Consider the following 20646-nt stretch of genomic DNA (forward strand, 5'->3'; position numbering starts at 1 on the left):
GCGATGAGAGGGACACTCTTGCCTAGGCAAATTACAAAAATAATAGACACTTTTAAAAATTAAACATTTGGACCTTTTCCTTCTAAAGCAAGGGACTGAACCTCGTGGATTGTAGCACAGGAATTCAGCTTCATTCTTTAAATTTCTAAGCTGCACCCTGGCAGTGGATGCCACAAAGAGAGCAAGGCTGTCAGTCTATTTAATGAACTATTTTTTAGTCCCCATTTTGAATCATTAAAAAAAAGGTAACAAACTCTGAGAAGGTGAACTACACAAAGTGTAAAAGTATGGTTGCAGCATGAAATGAGGAAATTTTGTTAAATAAATCCTCACCAAATGTTTGTCAATTTTTTTGCTGATTGTTCTAGGAGTCTTGTTTGCTCCAAATGCATATTTATTTTGTTCTTATGTTAGATTAGTTTCCATAAGTGCAATATTCCTACAAATATGCAGTGTAATTTGGACTAGTATAGAACAGAATTTATCTGGATCCTTCTTTAATCTGAGTTTCCTTTAGTTTCTGGAAATCTAGGAATCTGTGCTTTTTACTGCTGCTGTAGCATGAGGTGTCTTCAGGACCTTCCCTAGAGAGTTTCTGTGTGGGGCCAGATGGGTAAATGTATTTCCTGGTGAGATTTGTGGACTGCTGAGATGTGGTATAGACAGCTTTAACTTTGGTGAAAAAGAAAATGTACAGTTAATCATGACCTTGCATTCTAGGAAGCATCTCAGATCATGATAGAAGTGTTTTCTGTGGTTTTCCTTGAACTACAAAGTTTTAGTTACTGACTTTACCAACAATAAAAGTGTATACCTATTGCTGAAACAGGCTAGATCCTATTCTGATGTAGTGCAGATGGTTTCTTCCCTTGGGTATGCCTTGGGTCTGCCTCAATGCCTGGAGATTTGTTGTTATTAGGCTGCCACAGGGGCGTTTGGAAGGCTGTTTAAGGCATGTTTTAAAAGCAGGCAGTGTGAATTACAGTGCAGTAGGCAGGATACACAAGTAACCCCACTGAAGGTATGTACAGGAAGTTACAACATCACAGAGAAGTACTGTTACAGAGAGGGGGAGGTGCTCTCCTCAATATTTTTCTTAGCAGGAGTATGTCCTCTTTCTAAGTGACGTCTGGAAAATAGGCATTTGAACAGGACAATTTCCTCAGCCTTCTCTTCATTCTGGTGGCAGAATAGTAATAATAGGGTCACCAGAGACTGAATTTGAGAAGCCAAAATATCTGAATGAGACCTCATTTTTTACAAATTCACTGCAGCTATGTGACTTGTGCAGGTAGATTTAAAACAGAACTAGAAGGCCAGTAAAAAATACTTACAAAATCAGTAACTGCAGCTATTATTTTAAGACCTTCCAAAATACTTTGCAAAAAATACAGCTTTAAATGGTAATATTTCCCCTTATCATTCTCCTATGATTTTTTCAAAGGTTCCTTAGCCTAGACCTGCCCAGGCAGTGTGAGCTTCCTGATGTGAGCTGCTGGCTGATTTTGACTATCCATTCACCCCCGAGCTGGTTGAGGCTGCTCTCTGTCTTGCTGGATCAGACTCTTCACTCATCTTTCATAACTGCCAAGGTCTTTCATAACCTCTGATCTTTCATAACCCCAAACAGTAGCCAGTTCCTCTCACATGCCTTTCGTAACCTACACACACGCCACGTGTTTAATCTCGTCCACTTGGAATGGGCCCATCCTGATGAACCTGAAATACAAGTGTTTCTTGGGTGTTTTGTCTGCCTCAATCCTCCTGAGCCCCAGGCACATTTGTGTGGATGTCAGACTTCCTTCCCTGAGACAATGAATGCTCACTGGAGGGGAAAACCTCTTCTCTCTGACCTCAGAGGAGAGAAGGGAGTCTAGTCCCGGATTTCCTTCTCTCCCGGGGTGTGAAGCCCCAATTGACTGAGGTGTGGCTCAGCTGGGGCTGGCAGTCTCCTTCCCTTCCTGCCCTAAGCTGCTCTGTGTGCCACACAGGGCTCCCCACCACGCTCTGCTCAGGGCAGAACCCAGGGTCACTCGGGAGGGGCGGGGGGAAGCTGCCGCAGCTGGAATTGATTTAATTCTGCCTCAGCAGACAGCTTGCCATTCTCTACTCTGACAGCAATTGCAGGCTGCAGTGATGTAGTAAAAAAGGTTGTGGTTTTGCAGAGAGAGGGTGACCTCACTGTAGCTACCCGGCCGTCCACATGGAATCCTCAGATGCCTTCCAGTGTGGATCTTTGTCACTTCACGGGTTTGATGGGTGATCTCCTAACAGGGAATAAAATGGGAGGACAAGTGTATAACAGCTTTAATAGAAACAGAGGGGTGAAAAAAAAGAAAAAGGAAGAAATCTTTTGGAATTATTAGCCTGAGTGAGAAAGAGCGTTTCCTCGGTGTGACAGCCAGAGGCTTGCTGCACTGTTTTTAAAGTGCACTTCAGTGGGAATCCATGCAGATGGCTTTTTTACCCAGCATAGGATTATATTGGATTAGTCATATAAAATTGTTGTTTACCATCTCTAGTCCTTTTCCCCAGAGGTTTTATCAGGAATCTCACAAAGCATGTAGTTTGAGCCTGCTTTTACGTGGTAACCCAGCCGAGCAGCTTTTTGTTTGTGCAAACTGCCACAATGTTGTAGTTTAATGTAATCCTAATGTTGCAATGGGAAATTTTATACCTGATGAAAGAGGCTGTTTGGCCCAGATTTTCCTTTTGCCTACAAGAAGGGAAGTTAGATCATAAGGAGATGCTCTTTCTTCTTGCTGAACTCCCCAGAAGAGCTGTGCTGATCCCACTTCTGCTCCATCAGACACACTCAGGAAAACACTGGCGCTGTTTTTCATAATGCTCGCTATTGAGTTATTTATGGCATAATGCTTGATTAATGCACTGTTCTGAGTGGTGTATGAGACATTTCTTGTGTTCCCTTTCTATCACACAGAGCCATACTCTGACCATCTTTCTTCTCTATGTCCAGAAGGCTCAGGGATCACTGCTTAGACACAGTCCACATTTTCCCTCCTGCCATAAACTAAGAAACTGTCTTAAACATACAGTGCAAGGCTCTCCATTTAGATCTACCCTGGGGGTAAGTTATAACAAGGAAATATTTTGTCACTTCAAGGCACAACAGATAGCTCTACGTAAAATTACATTCTTCAGGTTTTTTTCAGGAGTTTTCAGACTGGCTCTGTCATCCTGGGAAATTTTCTTTTCCAGGAGGTATAGCTGCAAGAATTTTCCTGAGGTGTGAGTGCCTTTGATTCTACAATGAGAGATGTTTTTCTTCTCTCTAGGGGGTTCTGTGACAAGGTTATACAGTCCCAAGCTGTTACTCTTTTCCCTTGACCACGTCTGTGGGTATAAAATAAAAAGGTATTTTTCCCTGGCCTTGAAGGGAGAAGAGCACACTGCCACATGCGTGCTGGTATTGTATTTTGATCCACTGTAAACACTGAACATTATCCACTGAAAACAATCTACTATTATAACTTGATGTTCCTATCACTGAAGGGGATACAGAACTTCTGTCAGTGTGCTGTGACAAGGATGCCTGTAGCCTAATTTGCTTTAATAAATATTGCCTCTGGTTTTGCCAGCTTTAAGATTAAATTGACTTTATTATATATTATGAGAAAGCATTTTTTGTTTCCAGTTCTGCAAATGGTCACCTTTAATCCAATCATGTCTTGGTGCTTTTTCTCTTGATATGCAGGAAATGTTCATGAACTGAACTCTGAACTTCTGCTTTTAGCCAAAGCGGTTGTTCTGAGGCTTGGGAAAGCCCAACTGCTTCTCCCTGTTTCAGGGTAGGTTCCTGAACAGAAATGGGATCATTACTCCGTGACCAAAGATCTGAACAAGATGGGAAAAAGGGCCTTTTATCCCACGTTGGCCGTTTTGTTTAAGGCTGTTCCGTGATTTTTCAACTGGCATTTGGGTGTGAGACTGGCAGCCCCGATTGTGCCACAGAACACACCAGGCAGAAAAATCACGTTTAGTCTTGACATCTTCCAGCCTGGAAGGGACTCAGGAAGAAGTCACTGCTGCCACAGTGGGTGGATGGAATAAGAGATTCATTTGGGGCAGGTGAATTTTGTACATGATTTACAAAGGCATGTAGATTTTCATAGGAAAATTTTCATTCCTGGAAAATCAGATGAGGATGGTAGCTCTCTCTGGGGGTTGAAAGGACACATATTCACCTTTAATCTGTGTAGAAAAAGGCTACACTTGAGAGTTACTGTAGGGTTCCATCATATTGTAGGGCTGTATAATCCCATGCTTCTGTATTTTCTGACAAATCAATGACTTTGGAGCACATGGAGGTGAAAAAGGGTGAAATGGGTCACATTCTTGCTGTCTGGCAGCAAATAGGAGACTCAGCACCACTCCAATCAATGACATTTTCATTTATGTAAGCCAGCATGAAATGCGTCTTTGTTCATACCAAATTACATTAAAACAAAAATGCAAGGAAAAAAGATTGTGTTCAACAAATGAACTGAATAATAGTGTAAGGAAATATTTCTGCTATCATTATTTACAGTGGAAAGTATCTTAGTGGCATTTCATACATTCACTTCCACTGAGAAGTTTTTTAAAATAATGTGTTGCTAGGATCTTTGGAAAATGAACATATTTCCTAATCAAGTACACATCAGTCTTTTATCATTTGTATAAATAATAGGGTGTTTTGTACACAAATAGGCTAATAGGAGCTTTTTGATTTTCAAAAAGTGCTACCCACCTTGGGCCAATTTTACAAATTGATGGAGTATCTTAAAATTTGGAAGAATGGATGCTCATTTTGAAGTGGAGCCTCTCAAAATCAATGGTGATTTTGAAGATGTTTGATCATAATGTGCATCATTAAACCAACAAGAACTTCAGCTGTAGCTTTTCCCAAAAGTTGCAAGATACAAGTAGGGTTTTTTTGTATCATTTGGATGGATCAATGCTTGTTTGACAAAATCTGCATCTTTCAAACTCCTGCATAGTTGAGAAACCTGGTTGTCATCAATTCCCCTGCCAGGCATGGAAAACTGGGAAAGAAGGGGGCTGCATGGCCTGCCTTACAGGTCAGAAATCAGGAATTCTTGTTTCCATTTTAGCTCTGTTGGTCTATTTCCCAACTTTTTTGTGTACTACTGGTAACAGTTCCTGAGTTTTTGTCCTGGTTTAGGGCAAATTTGTTAAAGAATCTGCAAAGGAGGGCCCCTCCAGAAAGCAAAACCCACACGGCCCCTCCCCCCAACCGGTTCGGGGAAAAAATTCCTCGGAGAGAGGTGGAAAGAACCTGTTTATTTGACTGACCCAGCACCCCCCAGCACACAAAATGAACAATACCCGATGACACTGCTCTGAGAAAGATGGCAAAATCAGAAAGTCTCTTTCGGGGGTGGTTGCTCTGTTCTCAGTCCCTCCGGCGCTGGGGCAGCTGCTGCAGCCAAACCTTCGGTGTTGCCGGGTCCCAGTCCGGAGCAGGTTCGAGATGGTCACAGAAACAGGAGAGGAGAAACAGTCCAGGAAGGAATGTGGACTGTTTAGCTAGAACTAGCTAATAGGCAGAGGCGAAAGCAGAGCAGAAGCAAGAGCAGAAAAAGAGAGCAAGCAAAAGCAGCAAGCTGAAGCAAGAAGTGAAAAAACAGCCCTATGTACCGCTTTGTCTCTGTGTCCCTGATAAGAGAAACCCAAACAAAACTTCCACTCTTCAGAGCCGGTCTTAAAGGCACAGAACAGATGAATGGGGATATACAAGCATCATAACGTCACCCCAGGACAGTTTTGAAGACACTTGGGTCTTAAAGACTGGGCACAGCTGCACTGTCAACTCCTGGGTATCAGGAGAGCAGCAGCGTGCCCAGAACTGGTTGTTGTGTTGCTGGAAGAGCTGGGGAAACTGGGCCTGCAGGTTTCACACATGAGAGTCACAGAATGGGTTGGGTTGGAAGGGATCACAGTGGGTCATCTGCTCCAACCTCCCTGCTCAACCAGGGTCATCCCAGGGCACACGGCACAGGATTGTGTCCAGATGGTTCTCAAATATCTCCTGTGAGGGAGACTACGCATCTCTCTGGGATTCCACTGTGCTGATCTCTCTCCAATGCACTCTTACCCTTCAGCTTCTCTTTGTCACTGGAAAAATTATTTCTGAAGTAATTTTACAAAGTTTTGCAAAAAATCAGAATCTCTGTTATATCAGAGTGTGTTTTCTTCTAAATCAGTAACATAGATTCATTGAAATAGTGGCCTGGAAAAGACTTTTTGTCTACTTGCTCTTTTCATTGTGATGTGCATATTAGGTGTACCTTTATTCAAAGTCATGCCTGATAATTCTCTGATGTTTATTAAAATATATAGTGAGGAAGAACTATGTGGATTTTTCTCATTGATATAAAGAAATTCTCCCTGTCATCCAGTTGAAGGGATGAGAGATGTCTACTCTGTTAGACAGTAACTTTATTTGTGCTCATTCTCCTCTGGAAGACACAGCAAACAATTACTACTATCCTTTACAATAACCAAAGTCAGTTAAAATGAGTCTGATTTCAACACGTCCTGATATGCTGTATTTTCTTCTCTATGTAGTTTTTATTCCTGTTTTACAGTCTCCTCACCTGAGACATTGTTTCTGTTGGATAAACCAGAATAAAACTGAGTAACTGCATCTCACGGTATTGCTACTTTATCTGAAAATGGGATTTCCCTTTCCCTACAGCACCATGGCATTGCTGGCTGCTACCATCCCTCCCAAGTTTATTTTTTCCTTGCTGCTACTTTAGCTAGTTACATCCAGCTATCCTTTTACCAAGAAGTGATCTTGTGGTTTCCACAGCATGAACTGTCCACTGCTAGTTCATTCCATGTCAGTTGCTGATTGAAGCAGCAATTTTGACACCAGGCAATTTGGAGTCAAGGTGATTTGTCACAGGCTCCAGCAGTTAGCAGTGTTGGGTGGCTGCTTCTAAGGAACCAAAGCAGAAGTCTTCCCAGGCAGCATGCCTGGCAGCAGGTAACACCATGGCAAGTCCTTCCCTCACATGGACTCTCAGGGTGCTGAATGAGCTGGGATCTTGTGCCCATTGTCTATATTCAGCAAAGCCTGAGCTGAATATAGACAAGGCTTTCACCTTTCACTGTGACCCCGGTGTGAAGTTCAACAAGTTGACTGGATGGCTGACTGGGTTGAGAGTGGAGGAGGAGAGATGCCAGGTTGTGCCCTGGAGCCAGAGGTGTGTGACAGTTCTTGCTTGCGGCCCAACCTGACCTGTCTCCTGCCATGTTTCCAGTGAATTGTTGGCTCACAAGCAGGCAGTGATGAGCTCCTGTCACATCCACAGCCTCTTCCCAGGCACAGCAGGCTGAGCAAGCTGGGGCTCTTCAGGCCTCACAGCAAGCTGCCAGAATCCAGGGGGCCTACAGGGAAGCTGGAGAGGGACTCTGTCAGGAACAGTGGTGACAGGACAAGGAGTAATGAGTACAAATGGAAAGGGGAAATTCAGGCTGGATATTAGGAAGAAGTTCTTTACTGTGAGGGTGAGGCACTGGAACAGGTTATCCAGGGAGGTTATGGGTACCCCAGCCCTGGCCAGTGCTCAAGGCCAGGCTGGATGGCAACCTGGTCTTGTGGGAGGTATCCCTGCACAGGACAGCAGGCTTGGGACTAGAGGATCTTCAAAGGTCCCTTCTAACCCTTAGTGTTCTATGATTTTGTGATTGGTTCTATGCAAAATTTGCCAGGCACTGCAGTCGGGTGGGTTACCTGGTCAAGATGGAGGGGCAGGTGGCATGCACAAAAAAAAGAAAAGTAGAAAAATGGAAAAAAAGGAAATATGATGTGCTTTAAGAAATGAGTGAGGCAAGATTTTGTACAAAGACAGGAGATGCAGAGATCAAGAGAAGACTCAGATTTGAGACCTAGCAAATGAGAGAGGAACAGGAAGGGTTTTAAACTGCTACTGACAAAGGCCTGGAAGACCAGCAGGCAAGAGTCACTGATTTGGGTCAGTCTTGCTGTGATAGCTGCTCTTCCTGTGGCTGCTGAGTGCCTGTTGCTGGTGTCTGTAAGGTGCAGTCCTGAGGGTGGAATGCTTTTGTCCTGCCTGTGTGCCCGGCAGCCTGGTCTGCTAAAAAAAAAACCCCAGAAAAATAAAAAACCTAAATCACAGAATCACAGACTGGGTTAGGTTGGAAGGAATCACAGTGGGTCATCTGCTCCAACCTCCCTGCTCAACCAGGGCCATCCCAGAGCACACGGAACAGGATTGTGTCCAGATGGTAATGTGTCCTCTCTGGGTAATGTGTTCCAGTGTGTGGTCACCCCACAGTAAAGAAGTTCTTCCTCAAATCCTAGCGGAACTTCCTGCAGGTCAGTTTGTGCCTATTGCCTCTCGTCCTATTGCTTGGCACCACCGAGAAAGAGCCTGGCCCCATCCTCTTGGCTACCCTCCCTTTAGATATTTATACACAAAAGGCCAAGCTCAGCAAGAAGCAGCAACAGCAAGCACCCCAGCACCGAGGACACAGCCCCTGCTCCCCGGGAGGCAGCAGCATTTCCAGGCACTCCTGTCTCCTGCCGGGGGGATGTCACTGGGACCCGTTGTGATGGGGGGAGACGCAGAACCTGCTTTTGCAGGGATCCCTCACTTGGCCTGTGTTGGTGTATCCGTGCCATCTGCGGCCGGCAGAGTTCTCAGTATCCCGCTGTCGGGTGCCTGTCCGCCACAGAGAGTCACAGAACCTGCTGAGATGGAAGGGACCCAGCAGGATCATCGAGCCCAGCTCCGAGCCCTGCGCCCTGAGACTGACACGCACCAACTAAGCCCGCGAATAACACTAATGACAACTGAAAAGGGACTGGGCTGTTTCCCCAGGACCGGAACAGGCCCGGCCGCCCCGGGCTAGGCAAGAGCTCCGCTCCCGGCCCGCAGCGACGGCGGCGGCAGCAGCAGCAGCAGCAGCAGCGCACCCGCACGGCCCGGCGGGCGCTCGGCTCTGACGTCCCGGCTCGCGGCCTATCCCGGGCCGCTCCTGGCCTATCCTGGGGCTCACCCCGCCCATCCCGGCCTATGCCGGCCTGCTCCGGCGGCCTATCCCGGCCTCTCTCGGGTCCGTCCCGCCCACCCCGGCCTCTCTCGCGGTCTGTGCCGCCTATCCCGGGGCCCGTCCCGCCTATCCCGGGGCCGTCCCTGCCTATCCTGGGGCTCATCCGGCCCATCCCGGCCTACCCCAGCGGCCTATCCCGGCCTATCCTGTGGCTCATCCCGGCCTACCCCGGCGGCCTATCCCGGGGCCCGACCCGGTTTATCCCGCCCGCTGTCCCGGCGCTCGCCATGGCGCTGCCCGTCGTACACAGGTGCCTCCAAGTGAGTGCCGCCCCTGCTCCCGGGAGCCCGGCCCGGGAGGGCGCGGCGGGCTCGGCTGGGCCGGGTTTGCCTTCGGCGCCGAGCTCAGGCTGAGAGCGCAGCGTGGGGCTCGGCGCTGGCCCAGGGCGTCGGGTGTGCTCAGTACCCTGTAGGATAAAGCATTACACTTATATATGTTTGTGTATATATAAATAAGAGTTTTATATATGTACGTACATATATATACACACATGCACACACATAAATGCTATGTATATGCATCCCCTGTAGTTATATATGTCATATATATAACTATAAATACAGTTCTATGTATTGTGTATGTATCATATACATATATATGTATATATATACATGATGTATAAAGCCTTATACATAGCTTTATACATCATGTATATATATACATATATGTTATGTACATATATATGTTATATATTATATATACAGTAATTTATATATATATACACATATAAATGCTATATATATGCATACCCTGTAGCTATATATGTTATATATATAACTGTAAATACATAGTTATATGTATTATGTATGTATAATAAATTGCCTTATATATAGCTTTGTTTATTTTATATACAATATATATGTACATATATATTATATATACATTAATATATATATACATATAATTATATCTACAAAATGCATATAGATATATATTGCCTCATATTACTCTATAATTATATAATAATATATAAAATATTATATAATATATATATGTGACTGCATACTGCTGGGCAAGGTTCAGCAGACATGGATGCAAGAAGTTCAGCCAGCGTGGCTGTCTTTTTGTTTCTGGTGAGGTTAAATAAAAAATAAATACCAGCTTGGTTGCAGAGCTGGTGTTGATAGTTCAGGAGTATAACTTGGGTGCTTTGTCCCTCTGTGATTAATTTTAAATGCAAAACCAGTTCCCTACATTCCTTAATGAGTTAATGAATGATGAAGTTACATTAGACACCTTTAATAGATATGTGTTAAAGGAGCTTTGTTGTAGTCAAATGTTCATAAAATTTGAAGCCAGTTGTTTTTCCTGCCATTTTCCTTTTAGATGCTTCTATGGTTCAGGAAAAATGTAGTAAAGTTTTTGGAAGAGGGTTTTAATTTGAAGCGTTATCAGCTTACTTAAGATTTGATTTGAAGGTGTTCCTTGATTTTTTGTTTATCCATTCTCTTCCTTTTCAGCTCACTGATGAAAATGAGCAGTTAGTCAAGAAGGTGAAAAAACTACATATAAAAAATAAGGAGCTAGAAAGGAATCTGGATCAGATCCAAGAACAACTGTATCTGCAGCAGTTAATGCATGTCTGTGGCACAAGCAGAGAGTAAGACTTGTCAAATGTTTCTCTTTTGCATCAAAAAAGTGCAGCATTTCAGGACTTTTGTTTGCATGTCCTTAAGATGAGCTAGGCATTGTCTGCTCTGTGTATTTTGAGGCACCATCTGTGAACAGGATGGTGGGGTGGAAAATGCTGGGGGTCTGTAGAGGATCAAAGAACATCTGGGGCATCTTGTACAAAATTTATTGCAGTGAAAGAAACAGTTTTCATATCAAAAAGTAATACTCTGTCAAACTACAAAGGTTTTTACACTTTTTTCCACTAAAAAGTAGTAAGATAGAGATAAATTGAGCAGCATCCATGCTGCTTAAAAGATTTAGGACCTAAGGGCCTGCCAAACCAGTGGTTTGGAGAGTATTCTGCCAGGATTTACACACCAGATCACAAAAATCTTCCAAGGCTTAAGTTTTGGTGTGTTTGTGGTCCTGCCTGGAAACCTCTACCATAAAATCAAACTGAAAAGTAACTTGACCTTTTTCAGTTGCTTTGTGCAATTAAATTAAATTGGTGAAATATGATTTTATGAAGCTGTTGTGTTTGTTTCAATTAAGTGTTCAGGTTCAAACAGAAACCCATTTATGGCCTAAGGGTGGAGACAGCAAGGATCTGGTTCTAGAGAGTGACAGTGTCAGGTGAGTTCTTGGAAACTGCTTCTTCACAGAAATATTCTTCTCTGTAGTGTAGAAAATGTTCATGGTTAAGTCAGCTGATTTTTTAAAGCTGTTATGCAAGTGGCTTTCAGCCTTTGAAACAATGGAAAGCCCTTCACATTTTAAAAATAATTACAAAATCTTGGGTTAACCTTGAAAATAGCACCTAGCAAGGAGCAGACTGGATTTCTTTCTCAAGTAATTCATTGAGAGAAAGTCAATGAGCTAGAAACCTTCTTCATGTGTCTGTGTGCACACATATGATCTTTTTTTAAGATTTTTCAACCTAGAATTTTGTCATTTCACTTCTATTTTATAAAACCTTGCTCAGCTCATTTTATATTGCTCACTGTTTTGTGCATATAAAATTTATTGGCTGGTTTTGAAATAAGCTAAAGTAGCAGTTCTAATTTTCAGTCTAATAATTTTAGAGTTGAGCCACTACTTACTGTAGTTTGCCAATAAGTGATAGAATTTAACTCTTGTAACTGCTTTTCTGATGCAAAAGCTACAATTTTGTCTTTAAAGAAAAATGTACTGGAACATTTTAACAACTAGGCAAGCTATGTAAAACATTGCTCCATCCCTCTGTGACTTGATTGTTAAATTGTACAGTTCTAGGCTGCTCACCCCTTCAAAGGCTGCTTTTTGTCCACTTACATAAATGTGGATCTTACACAGATCTCTGCTGCTCTTTGGCCAAGTGCCCTGATTTTAGTGTTTTTATGTGGCTGTACAAGACCCATTTTCTTTTTTTTAATATGTTTACAGTGTGCCAGGCTCTCTTTGCAAGCTGTGTAGTTACATAGGAAGACTGGGTGACTGGCTCTGGGCTCAAACTGAGTTCCTGGTTAGGTGCTCATGTAGGAGAAGTTCAACTTAGTCTTTGAATTGAGTGCTGTACCTGCCTTTGCTACATTGCATGTAGGTAACCTGACCTAGCTTTTTTTCCTAGCATTTGTTTGTGTGTTCTTGCACAAAGCTGTGCTGCACTATGGTATTGCTCATCGTGCTTGTGGTGTGCAGTCATGACTTATTATGAATGGCAGCTCTTACTGTAATTCCTAAAAAAACAGGGAAAATGTTTGCTCATGTCCATCAGCTGAACTGTGGGCCTTGTGTATGTTGGCTATGAAATATGGTAGGAAATTAGTACAGCAGAACACAATACAAAATAATATCAGAGGGAAAGCTAACAACCCTAATCTGTTTATTTGACATTTATTTTACCCACTCACTTTCACATAGATTTCATTCACTCATATCCTCACACCCACACACTTGGAAGCAATGAGATGTTTTGTGCAACACAGAGAGCTGGGAGCTGCCTCATGTGTCCTTATCATGGGTTCTTGATAGGTGTTGGAAAAACTTTTTAAAATCCTTTAGGAGTGTCCTTTTGCTATTCCTGTTGTGCTAATGGGGGGAGGAATGCTGTGTGTGGCATGCTGCAAATCACTGCCAGCCTCCTGTTGCTGCTGTCTTCCCTCAAAGAGTGGTGTGCACTGAGGTTTAATCAGAGCGTGGCCATGTGTGCTGGACAAAAACAATGGGAGCCTCAGTCTGGCTGAGTAAAAAGGGTTCTTTGCCATCCATACAGACCATTCTTTTAAGTTGCTTTGCTGTTATTTTCTGGTGCTTTCTCTTTCTGTGTTGACAGTCACATCTCATTCACTGCCATCTTGAATATTTCTATTAGGAGTCTCTGCAGCACAGCTGCCGGCCAAGTGATCTCTGTGGGTCATCTCTAGTACTTTGACCATAAATGATGCCACATTTTGTTGTCTCTCATGTTTCACAGCAGTTTATGCATTTCTGTTTTAGACTGCTTCAGATGTATAATGAGCTTCAGAAGCGTTATGTTAAAGAAACCAAAACAAACAAGGAGCAAAGTGAAGCCATTAAAAATCTCACTGTAAGTAGAATTTGTTGGAGCTGGTATCAAACAGCCAAACATAAGCTTTTAGGAAGACTGAAAAGTAATTCTTACATTTGTGAAATGAGACCATGCTTTTCTTTTTGTACTTAGTTTCCCATGACTCCAGGGATACTGGAGGGGTAGCCTGTAGTTCGCTTTAGAAGTGAACTCTGTCGTTGGTGTGTCTGTAGCACAAAGATGTCTTCCCTTGGTTTTTTCTTTACTCATCCACCTACCTCTCCTTCCAATTGTATATGCACCTTGTGACCTCTTTTGCACCAGCCCTGGTGTTTTCCTGCATGTGTCATGAGCTGATTTTTCTCAGAAGTTCAGCAGAAGGCAAACCAGATGAAGACAAAGAGTGTTCTTTTGGATAGCAAGGTCTGTGGCCCTGCTGTGCAAAGAATCTGGCATCATAACTGGAGTGAAGGTGGGATTGTGTGGTCAGGAGCAGTTCTAGAAGCTTCAAGAGGATATTGCCTCTGCAGGCATGGATTGAGCATTGCAGCTCACCAGTATAATTTCTTCATCTGTGCTTTGCTTTTTTTTCCCTTTCGGACTCTTTGGGTGAATGTAGTTTTTAAATCAGCAATTGAAGGCTCTAGGTTTGCATTTGGGAAATGTTTCCATTGGTATTCAGTTGAACTGTGCTTTTTCTATGCATTTAAAAAAGATTTTCTTGACAGATAAAAATTAATGAGCTAGAGCATAATCTTCAAGAGCAGAGGCAAAGAATTGAGCAACTGGAATGTAAAAAGGTTTCTTGGAAAACTAGTGCTGTTTCTAGAAAACGAAGTCAAACCCCAGAGGGAGGAGTAACTTCTCACAAGGACATTTCTGCAGAGAAGGAAGCCTGTTGTGGTAGATATTTAGGTAATGGTACAGTTTATTTTGATGATGTTCCTTCCAGTATGCCTAGCAGAGAGAATGCATTTTATTTCTCCAGAAACAGCCACTCCAGGCTATTTCTTCTCCTTCAACCAGCAGTATTTAAAATGTTTTTTTCGTTTTTGAAAACTGGTTGTATAAAAATAGCGTTTTATAATCTAGGATTCCTCCTTGCATTTGTGATAAAATGTTTGCTGTTTTCTCTTTTTCTGAAATGGATCTGTTATTGTAATCAGAGGTGGGAGTGCTGGCTGTATTTAGTGCTGGTATTTATTCTAGTAAGATGTATCTGTGCAGATCTCTTAGTAATAGTGTTTGCTGCACCAGCTTTGGTTTTCAGACACTGGGTCACAGAATAACCTGGTTTTAGCCTTAAAGTGTTGGACAAGCCTGGACAGTGCTGGTTTCAGTACGTTCTTCCTCTCATAAGTAAATCCAGAATTTAAGGTGTGATCCTCTTCCATTTCAAAGCATAGAAAAGAGATGGATGAGATCATATAATGTAGGCATATTTTTCAGGAAATGTGTAACAGCAAGGGCTGATGTGACCCTCTCATGTGCCAGAAAAAGATAATCAAAGCATGTGATGTGTGTTTTGTGGATTGTAAAATTATTTGTAAAATAATCCCACATCTAAGAATCTGGCAGATCCAGATTATCCAACTGGCAGATCCTGATATCTTTCACAGGGATATGCAGAGCCAGTTCTTAAGAATAAATCACTGTATGAAAAAGGTACTTAAGAAGCTGAACTATAATTTTCTAATATCACAAAAGGTAGGCAGCTCTTTAGCTGTAATATGATTCATATGAGGGGGAGGTTGACTGTAATGGTTGAACTCTACATTTTTTCATTTGAATATAGAGCTATTGTTGAAGGAGATTAAAAAGCTGAAGAAAGAAAATGGAAAGTTGTCTGCAGAAAAGAGAGCACTAAAAAATGAATTAGCTGGATTAGACAAGGTAATTTATTTTAAGACAACTTAACAGTAGGTGATTTTGAAAAACTTAACTTTTTTGCCTGAGCTGAAACTTCTTTAGGCTGAACATATGTTGCTATCAAGTAGAATAGATAAAGAAACCAGTGTATGGCATTCTGGGGGAGATGGAAATGAGTGACTCCTTGAAACATTCATGTCCTGAAGGGCCACTCAGCTAAGGAAGACTATTTTCTCTTGAACTTAAGCATGTCAAAGTTATGCCTCTGACAGAACTCCAAGTTTAGGGAGGGCAGAGGCTTTGAATTCTTTGTTAGATCTATAGGTGTAAAAATTGTGTGAACATTTGGTAATTCTTTAAGTTATGTAACAAGATGCTGAGCTCTTACCCAACTATAGAAGACTCAGTTTAATGTAGTGACATAAGGCTTTATTTTCAGCAGCAAATTGTTTAAGCTGATTTTTCCTTGTTCCTCAAGTCTTTTTGTTTTGTTGTTGTGGATTTTTTAAAAAAATAATCTCTTTTCTTACGTTGCAGTCCTTTCTCCCAAACTAAATAACATTATGGTATTAATTGCAGGAGTAACTGTAAAAGAGGGTGGTAGTTCATTGGATATGTAACTTGCAGAGCATTAAGCAGGGTGAGTTCTAGATCCCTGTGTTTGGGAATCAGGGACAAGGTGTGGCTGAGAGCTTCATCTTGCGAGAGAGATACATAAACTTCAGGTTGTGGTCCCTTTTTAAGGTAGTTTTATGTTGCTGTGTGTTATATGTATGTAGCTGTTCTTTAAAAATGCTGGAAGGATAGGGAGGAGAATGTCAAATATAGATGGTTACACATTGTTATTTTGGTAGATAGAACATTCAAGGATTGGTGAATTGAAGTCTTGGGTGATTATATTCTTCTGTCCATTTATTTCCCAACAATTTCTGACTTACAAAGAATCAGAATGTGTCATTATTCCCTTGTCATATTGGACTGTCATTTTGTAGCTGTCTGGTAAATCCATATTTTTTCCTTTTTAAAACTGATTTTTCCTATTACTAGTCTGTGTTCCAGCCTCTAACATAACTTGAACTCTGCTTGTGTGTTCAGGGCAGAAATTATTAAATTATTACCTAAGGTTGTAGTTGATTGCTGTGGCTCACCATAGCTGTGTTTGCATAACTCAGCCATACACTGGAAAAATCACAGAAAGTGTCTTGGAATAACTGAACTCCTGACTAGCTCTCACTGAGAATGTCTTTGAAAAAAGAGTTTAAGGTGAATATTTCTGGGTTTTTCTAGGATTTTTTTGAAGAGATAGAAGATCTAAAACATGCTGTACAGGAATCTGTGAAACTCAACAATGAGTATGAAAAGTGCTTGAAACAAATCAGTGTAATGTATGGATTTCCTTTTACTGCACATTTGTAACTACTAGGTAATTTAATGCCAGGTAGAGTTTCTACATATTTTTTGTAATTACTGCAACATTTAAACCTACCATTGCTTAAGTGGTACCGTAGTTTGATAATACAGATTCCACAATGTGATCTCATTATGACAAGTGCTTGGAAATGTTGTATTTTGTGACCTAGATTTTGTTTGTTTGTGTATATATTTAAATAAAGTCTGATCTGCATAAATTCAACTGAGTTTCAAACCCATCTCTTTCACACTTGCAGAATATATTCTGGTTATGGGTGTGTATGGGAATAAAATGGAGTTGTTTTATTTTTCAGATTTTCCCAATTTATCTTTTTCTGTAAGCTACATAAAATCAAAGTGTCTGTGTAGATTTGTCAGACTGCTTGAATTTCAGCACTAAGGATATGCTAATGCAAACAGAAATTAATTATATCATTACATTATTGCAGAGGGATTTCTTAAAGGAAAAATGCTAAATCTCTGCTTGGAATTTTTCTTCAATCCCAATAATAAGTGAAAAATTGTGGATGAAGGAAGGATTTAGTGTTCAGAATTGGAAAGTGTATTCAGAGCATTTTGCATCATCAAAAGAATAATTCCTCAGAAGCTGTTTTTTGATTCAAGAGCTTGAAGAACTCTGGTATTTGAAGAGCTGAAAAGGAAAGTGGGAGTGCAGAAAGTCATAGTCCATGAGGCAGAAATGTCGTGTTGCTTCAGAGAGGGCGAGCAGGGAATGAAAAGAGACAGCTCCCAGTTACAGGTGAAGCTTGCAGAACCTTGGGGGATTTGAATCTCAGCCTGTTTGTAATGACATGCCACAAAAGTTTAACATAGTTACGTTGCAGACCTATGTTTTTCTGAAAGGTGCACATCTCTGCCTTTGTGACATTGTGGTGGTAGAGCAGTGAAAAGTGCTTAGAGTAGAAAGACTTAGCTTGCTAATAAACTAATACAGCTTCTTTAGCTTCATAAAAATACATGGACACTCCTGAGGGATAGGACTAGGATTAGGATTTCATCTTTAGGATTGAAAAATTCTTGTGTCCCCCTTGGTTTGTTAGGACAGTTTTATGCAGTTGTAATTTAATAAAGAAATTGGCCTCAAAGCGTGTATGGTGTTCAGAGTTGCACATTCACCAAGTGATAGGGTAAAGCTCCAGAACTCCTTGTGCCTGCTCTGGCTATGGGCCACTGTGTTCCCTTGTTTCATTCTTGGCTCACTGTACATTAAAGCTGGATAATGATCTGAACAAGAGATGGGAAAGGGAAACAAAAGAGAAGCAAAGCAAATCTGTGTTGCCAGTAAACCTCATGGAAGAAAATAAGGAGGATAGCATGTATAACAGAAAATTATAAGTGCAAAAATGTTTGTAACATTTGCTAATGAGTAAAATAAATGTGAATGCTGCAGAAGCAAGCAGTGCCGGTTACTGGAGTGTTTTTACCCACAGTGCTGGGGTGTAAAGTTGCACTTTCAGCATGTTTACACTTTGGTCCCCTTGTTAAATGATTCAGTAATTGTCGTCGTCCACAGGCTGATTTTTAAATGTCGAACAGAACAAGAAACAGTGAGGAATCCTCCAGTCTTTTCTCATAACTAAAGTCTCCCGGCTCTGATGGGGGAATCTGCTCTAATGAGAATAATGAGCCGTGTGCAGGGGAGCAGCAGCTGCACCCGGCAGCGGGGGTCAGCTGGGATGGGATATATGGGATCGGATATATGGGATGGGATATATGGGATGGGAGCAGCCGTGGGCTGGCAGGTGGCAGAGCGAAGTGGGCAGGGATTTCTCTCAGCCAATAGCAGAAGCTGTCTTTCAGCACGATCTGCATCGCCGACTTTCTATGAGGTTGGGTTCGGTTTTTTTTTTTTTTTTTTTTATTTCCCTTTCCGCTTTTCCTTTCACTATCAAGAAGGCTGGCGGTGTGGGGTGCAGATGGGGCACCTCTGGCCAGTTCCATATCTATGGCACGACTGCCAGCCAGTGACAATCAGCGGGAGGAGGAACGTGTGTGGAAGGGACCGGCTCGGGGGCACTATTGTGTCTGTTGCTGCCGGAGACTTTTGAAAATGGCAGTTCTGCCTTGAGGATATTTTCATATTCTCCTGATTGCAGGTTTGGTTTGTTGGTGTGGGTATCTTTTTTTTTTTTTTTTTTTTTAACTTGAAGGTGTCAGTTTGCTCTTGAAGCTGTGACTTTCATTTGTTTATTTATTTATTTACTGGATTTATTTTATGGCTAATGTAAGTTAAATTACCTACTGGCATTTTCTGCTCAAATTAATGCTGTTTTTGTTGGAAGAGGAGACTGTCTCAGACTACCAAAGTTTACTTCCAAATAAGCACTACTTCCTACTTTGCAGGATAAAGCCATATAAATTTGTGGATAATAACATTCTGTGGATAAGAATTTGCCTGTCTTTTTGTCCTCGTTGCTGTGCCAGTTAGCAGATACCTCTGCTTTGATCTTTCCTCCTTGTGAGACATACAAGCAAGGTGTTGTTATTTTGTTTGCTAGTTAAAAGGCAGGCAAGATGAGTATTAAACAGATTAATCAGTCTATATGTGTAGTTCCACATATTGTGGAATTGTGACATTTGGCCAGTGGCTTTTTCCTGCTAAAGCAAGTTTAGGTAGAACTGAATTCCATGCAATTAAGTATTAGTCATGCTACTGTTTGATAATGCATTTTAGAAATGTTTCATGGTGCAGGGTAGTGGCTCTTTGTCTCATATAAGTACTTTGTAGTGCTGATATAGGAAGCTTGTGTTTGAAAATAAGTGGCTATTATCAAATAAGGGTTTTGGTTGGAAAAATAATATAATAGTCGTGTGTCAGTATTCACTTTCCCTGAGACATACATCAAATGGGCTAGTTCATAGGACAGTGAAGAAATTCAGCTTGGTCTATGTTCTGCATATAACTGAGGTCAAGATTTTAGAAGCAATCCACAATAATTTTGTGTGGATTTGTAATTTTGTCCCAGTTTTCCTGATATGTGGAGTATAAAATTTCAAACGTACCAAATATTCACAGCTGTAGTCAGATTTAACTAATTCAGATTTGGTCTGCTAATCACTGAATACTGTGTTGAGTAATTGCTCACATCCTGGATATTAGTCCTAAATTAGGATTTTTAACTATTTTAGAAACCAAAATTGTTTCTTAACAACTTCAGAGTTATCTGTCAAATAGAATGAAACTTCATGGCTGAAGCTGAAGGTCACTTACAAGGAGCTTGAGCTGTCTGTAGGATTGTGTTTTTCCCAGAAACCTACTGTCATCATTAGTCACACCTCAGTTTTTACTGGGACAGTACTGTGCCATTTGCAACTTTTTCTAGCTCTCAAGGAAAAGATGACCTTAACCTGTTGAAGAGTTTATCAGTCAACCTAATACTTACAATGACTGAGCACATAACATTGTTATTTATTTAAAATTGTATTTTAAGCACTGAAATTACCTTACTAAATGATCTTCCATAAAGCTGCAATTATAGTTTCTACCCAGTGACTATGTAGGAATGTGCTAGAAGTGTTCCTTATTTTCCTTAGTGATGACACAAACTCTGTGTGGGGGACTCCTACAGTAAAGTTTTGATGTTTTGATTGTCAAACTCCATGGTCTCAACAGAACCATCTCCAGACACAGGATAATATTATGCATCGTGTTTCCTTGCTTCAGGGTCCTTTTGTGCTGCAGCCCATGCGTGCTGTAATGGCAAGCCTGTTCTTGGGTGGGGGATCACATTTTGTGGATTTCTCTGGAAGTTCTTCCTAAGCCTGTGAAGCAGCATCTCTATAGGTCCCCTGGAGTCCCTTCCCTGTGACCATGCTGCAGAGTTTACCTTTAAGGAGCGAGGTTTTCAGACCTGCAGTGCTCTTCAGAGTGAGACCCTGAGAGGCTGCCCCTGGAAACTGAGGGATTTCATTGCAGAGCGAGGGCTGGTGCCTCTGTGCTCTCAGCTGGGCCCTTTCTTGTGGGCACTTACCCTGAAAAAATGTTCCTGCCAAGGGCTTTGGAAGAAACAGAAAAAAATACTCGAGTTTCAAAAGGAGTAAATTCCCTGTTTAGGTTACAAGGTATCCAAGGCAGCAGAAAACAGTAAATACAGTGG

General features: G+C 41.7%; 1 protein-coding gene across 12 annotated transcripts in view; it reads left to right on the forward strand.

Moving 5' to 3' along the window:
* Positions 1 to 20646, forward strand: part of MPPE1 (metallophosphoesterase 1) — a 34356-nt gene that overhangs the window by 1276 nt on the left and 12434 nt on the right. For 2 of the 12 annotated variants that reach the window (XM_074548317.1, XM_014266805.3), the window contains exon 1: positions 18399 to 18660. The exons of 1 other annotated variant lie outside the window; for it this stretch is intronic. Coding sequence is in view for 3 of the 11 variants with exons in the window: in XM_074548325.1 (XP_074404426.1) it covers positions 9072 to 9368; positions 10569 to 10708; positions 11275 to 11355; positions 13198 to 13288; positions 13978 to 14538 (1170 nt within the window). In the remaining 8 variants the exon portion in view is untranslated. Of the gene's footprint in view, positions 1 to 7097; positions 9369 to 10568; positions 10709 to 11274; positions 11356 to 13197; positions 13289 to 13977; positions 18379 to 18398; positions 18661 to 20646 lie in introns of those variants that run through there. 9 more of the 12 variants (XM_005486709.4, XM_005486708.4, XM_074548346.1 and 6 more) reach the window with 8 other exon arrangements.

This window comes from Zonotrichia albicollis, chromosome 1, assembly GCF_047830755.1.
Source record: "Zonotrichia albicollis isolate bZonAlb1 chromosome 1, bZonAlb1.hap1, whole genome shotgun sequence".
Classification (NCBI taxonomy): domain Eukaryota; kingdom Metazoa; phylum Chordata; class Aves; order Passeriformes; family Passerellidae; genus Zonotrichia; species Zonotrichia albicollis.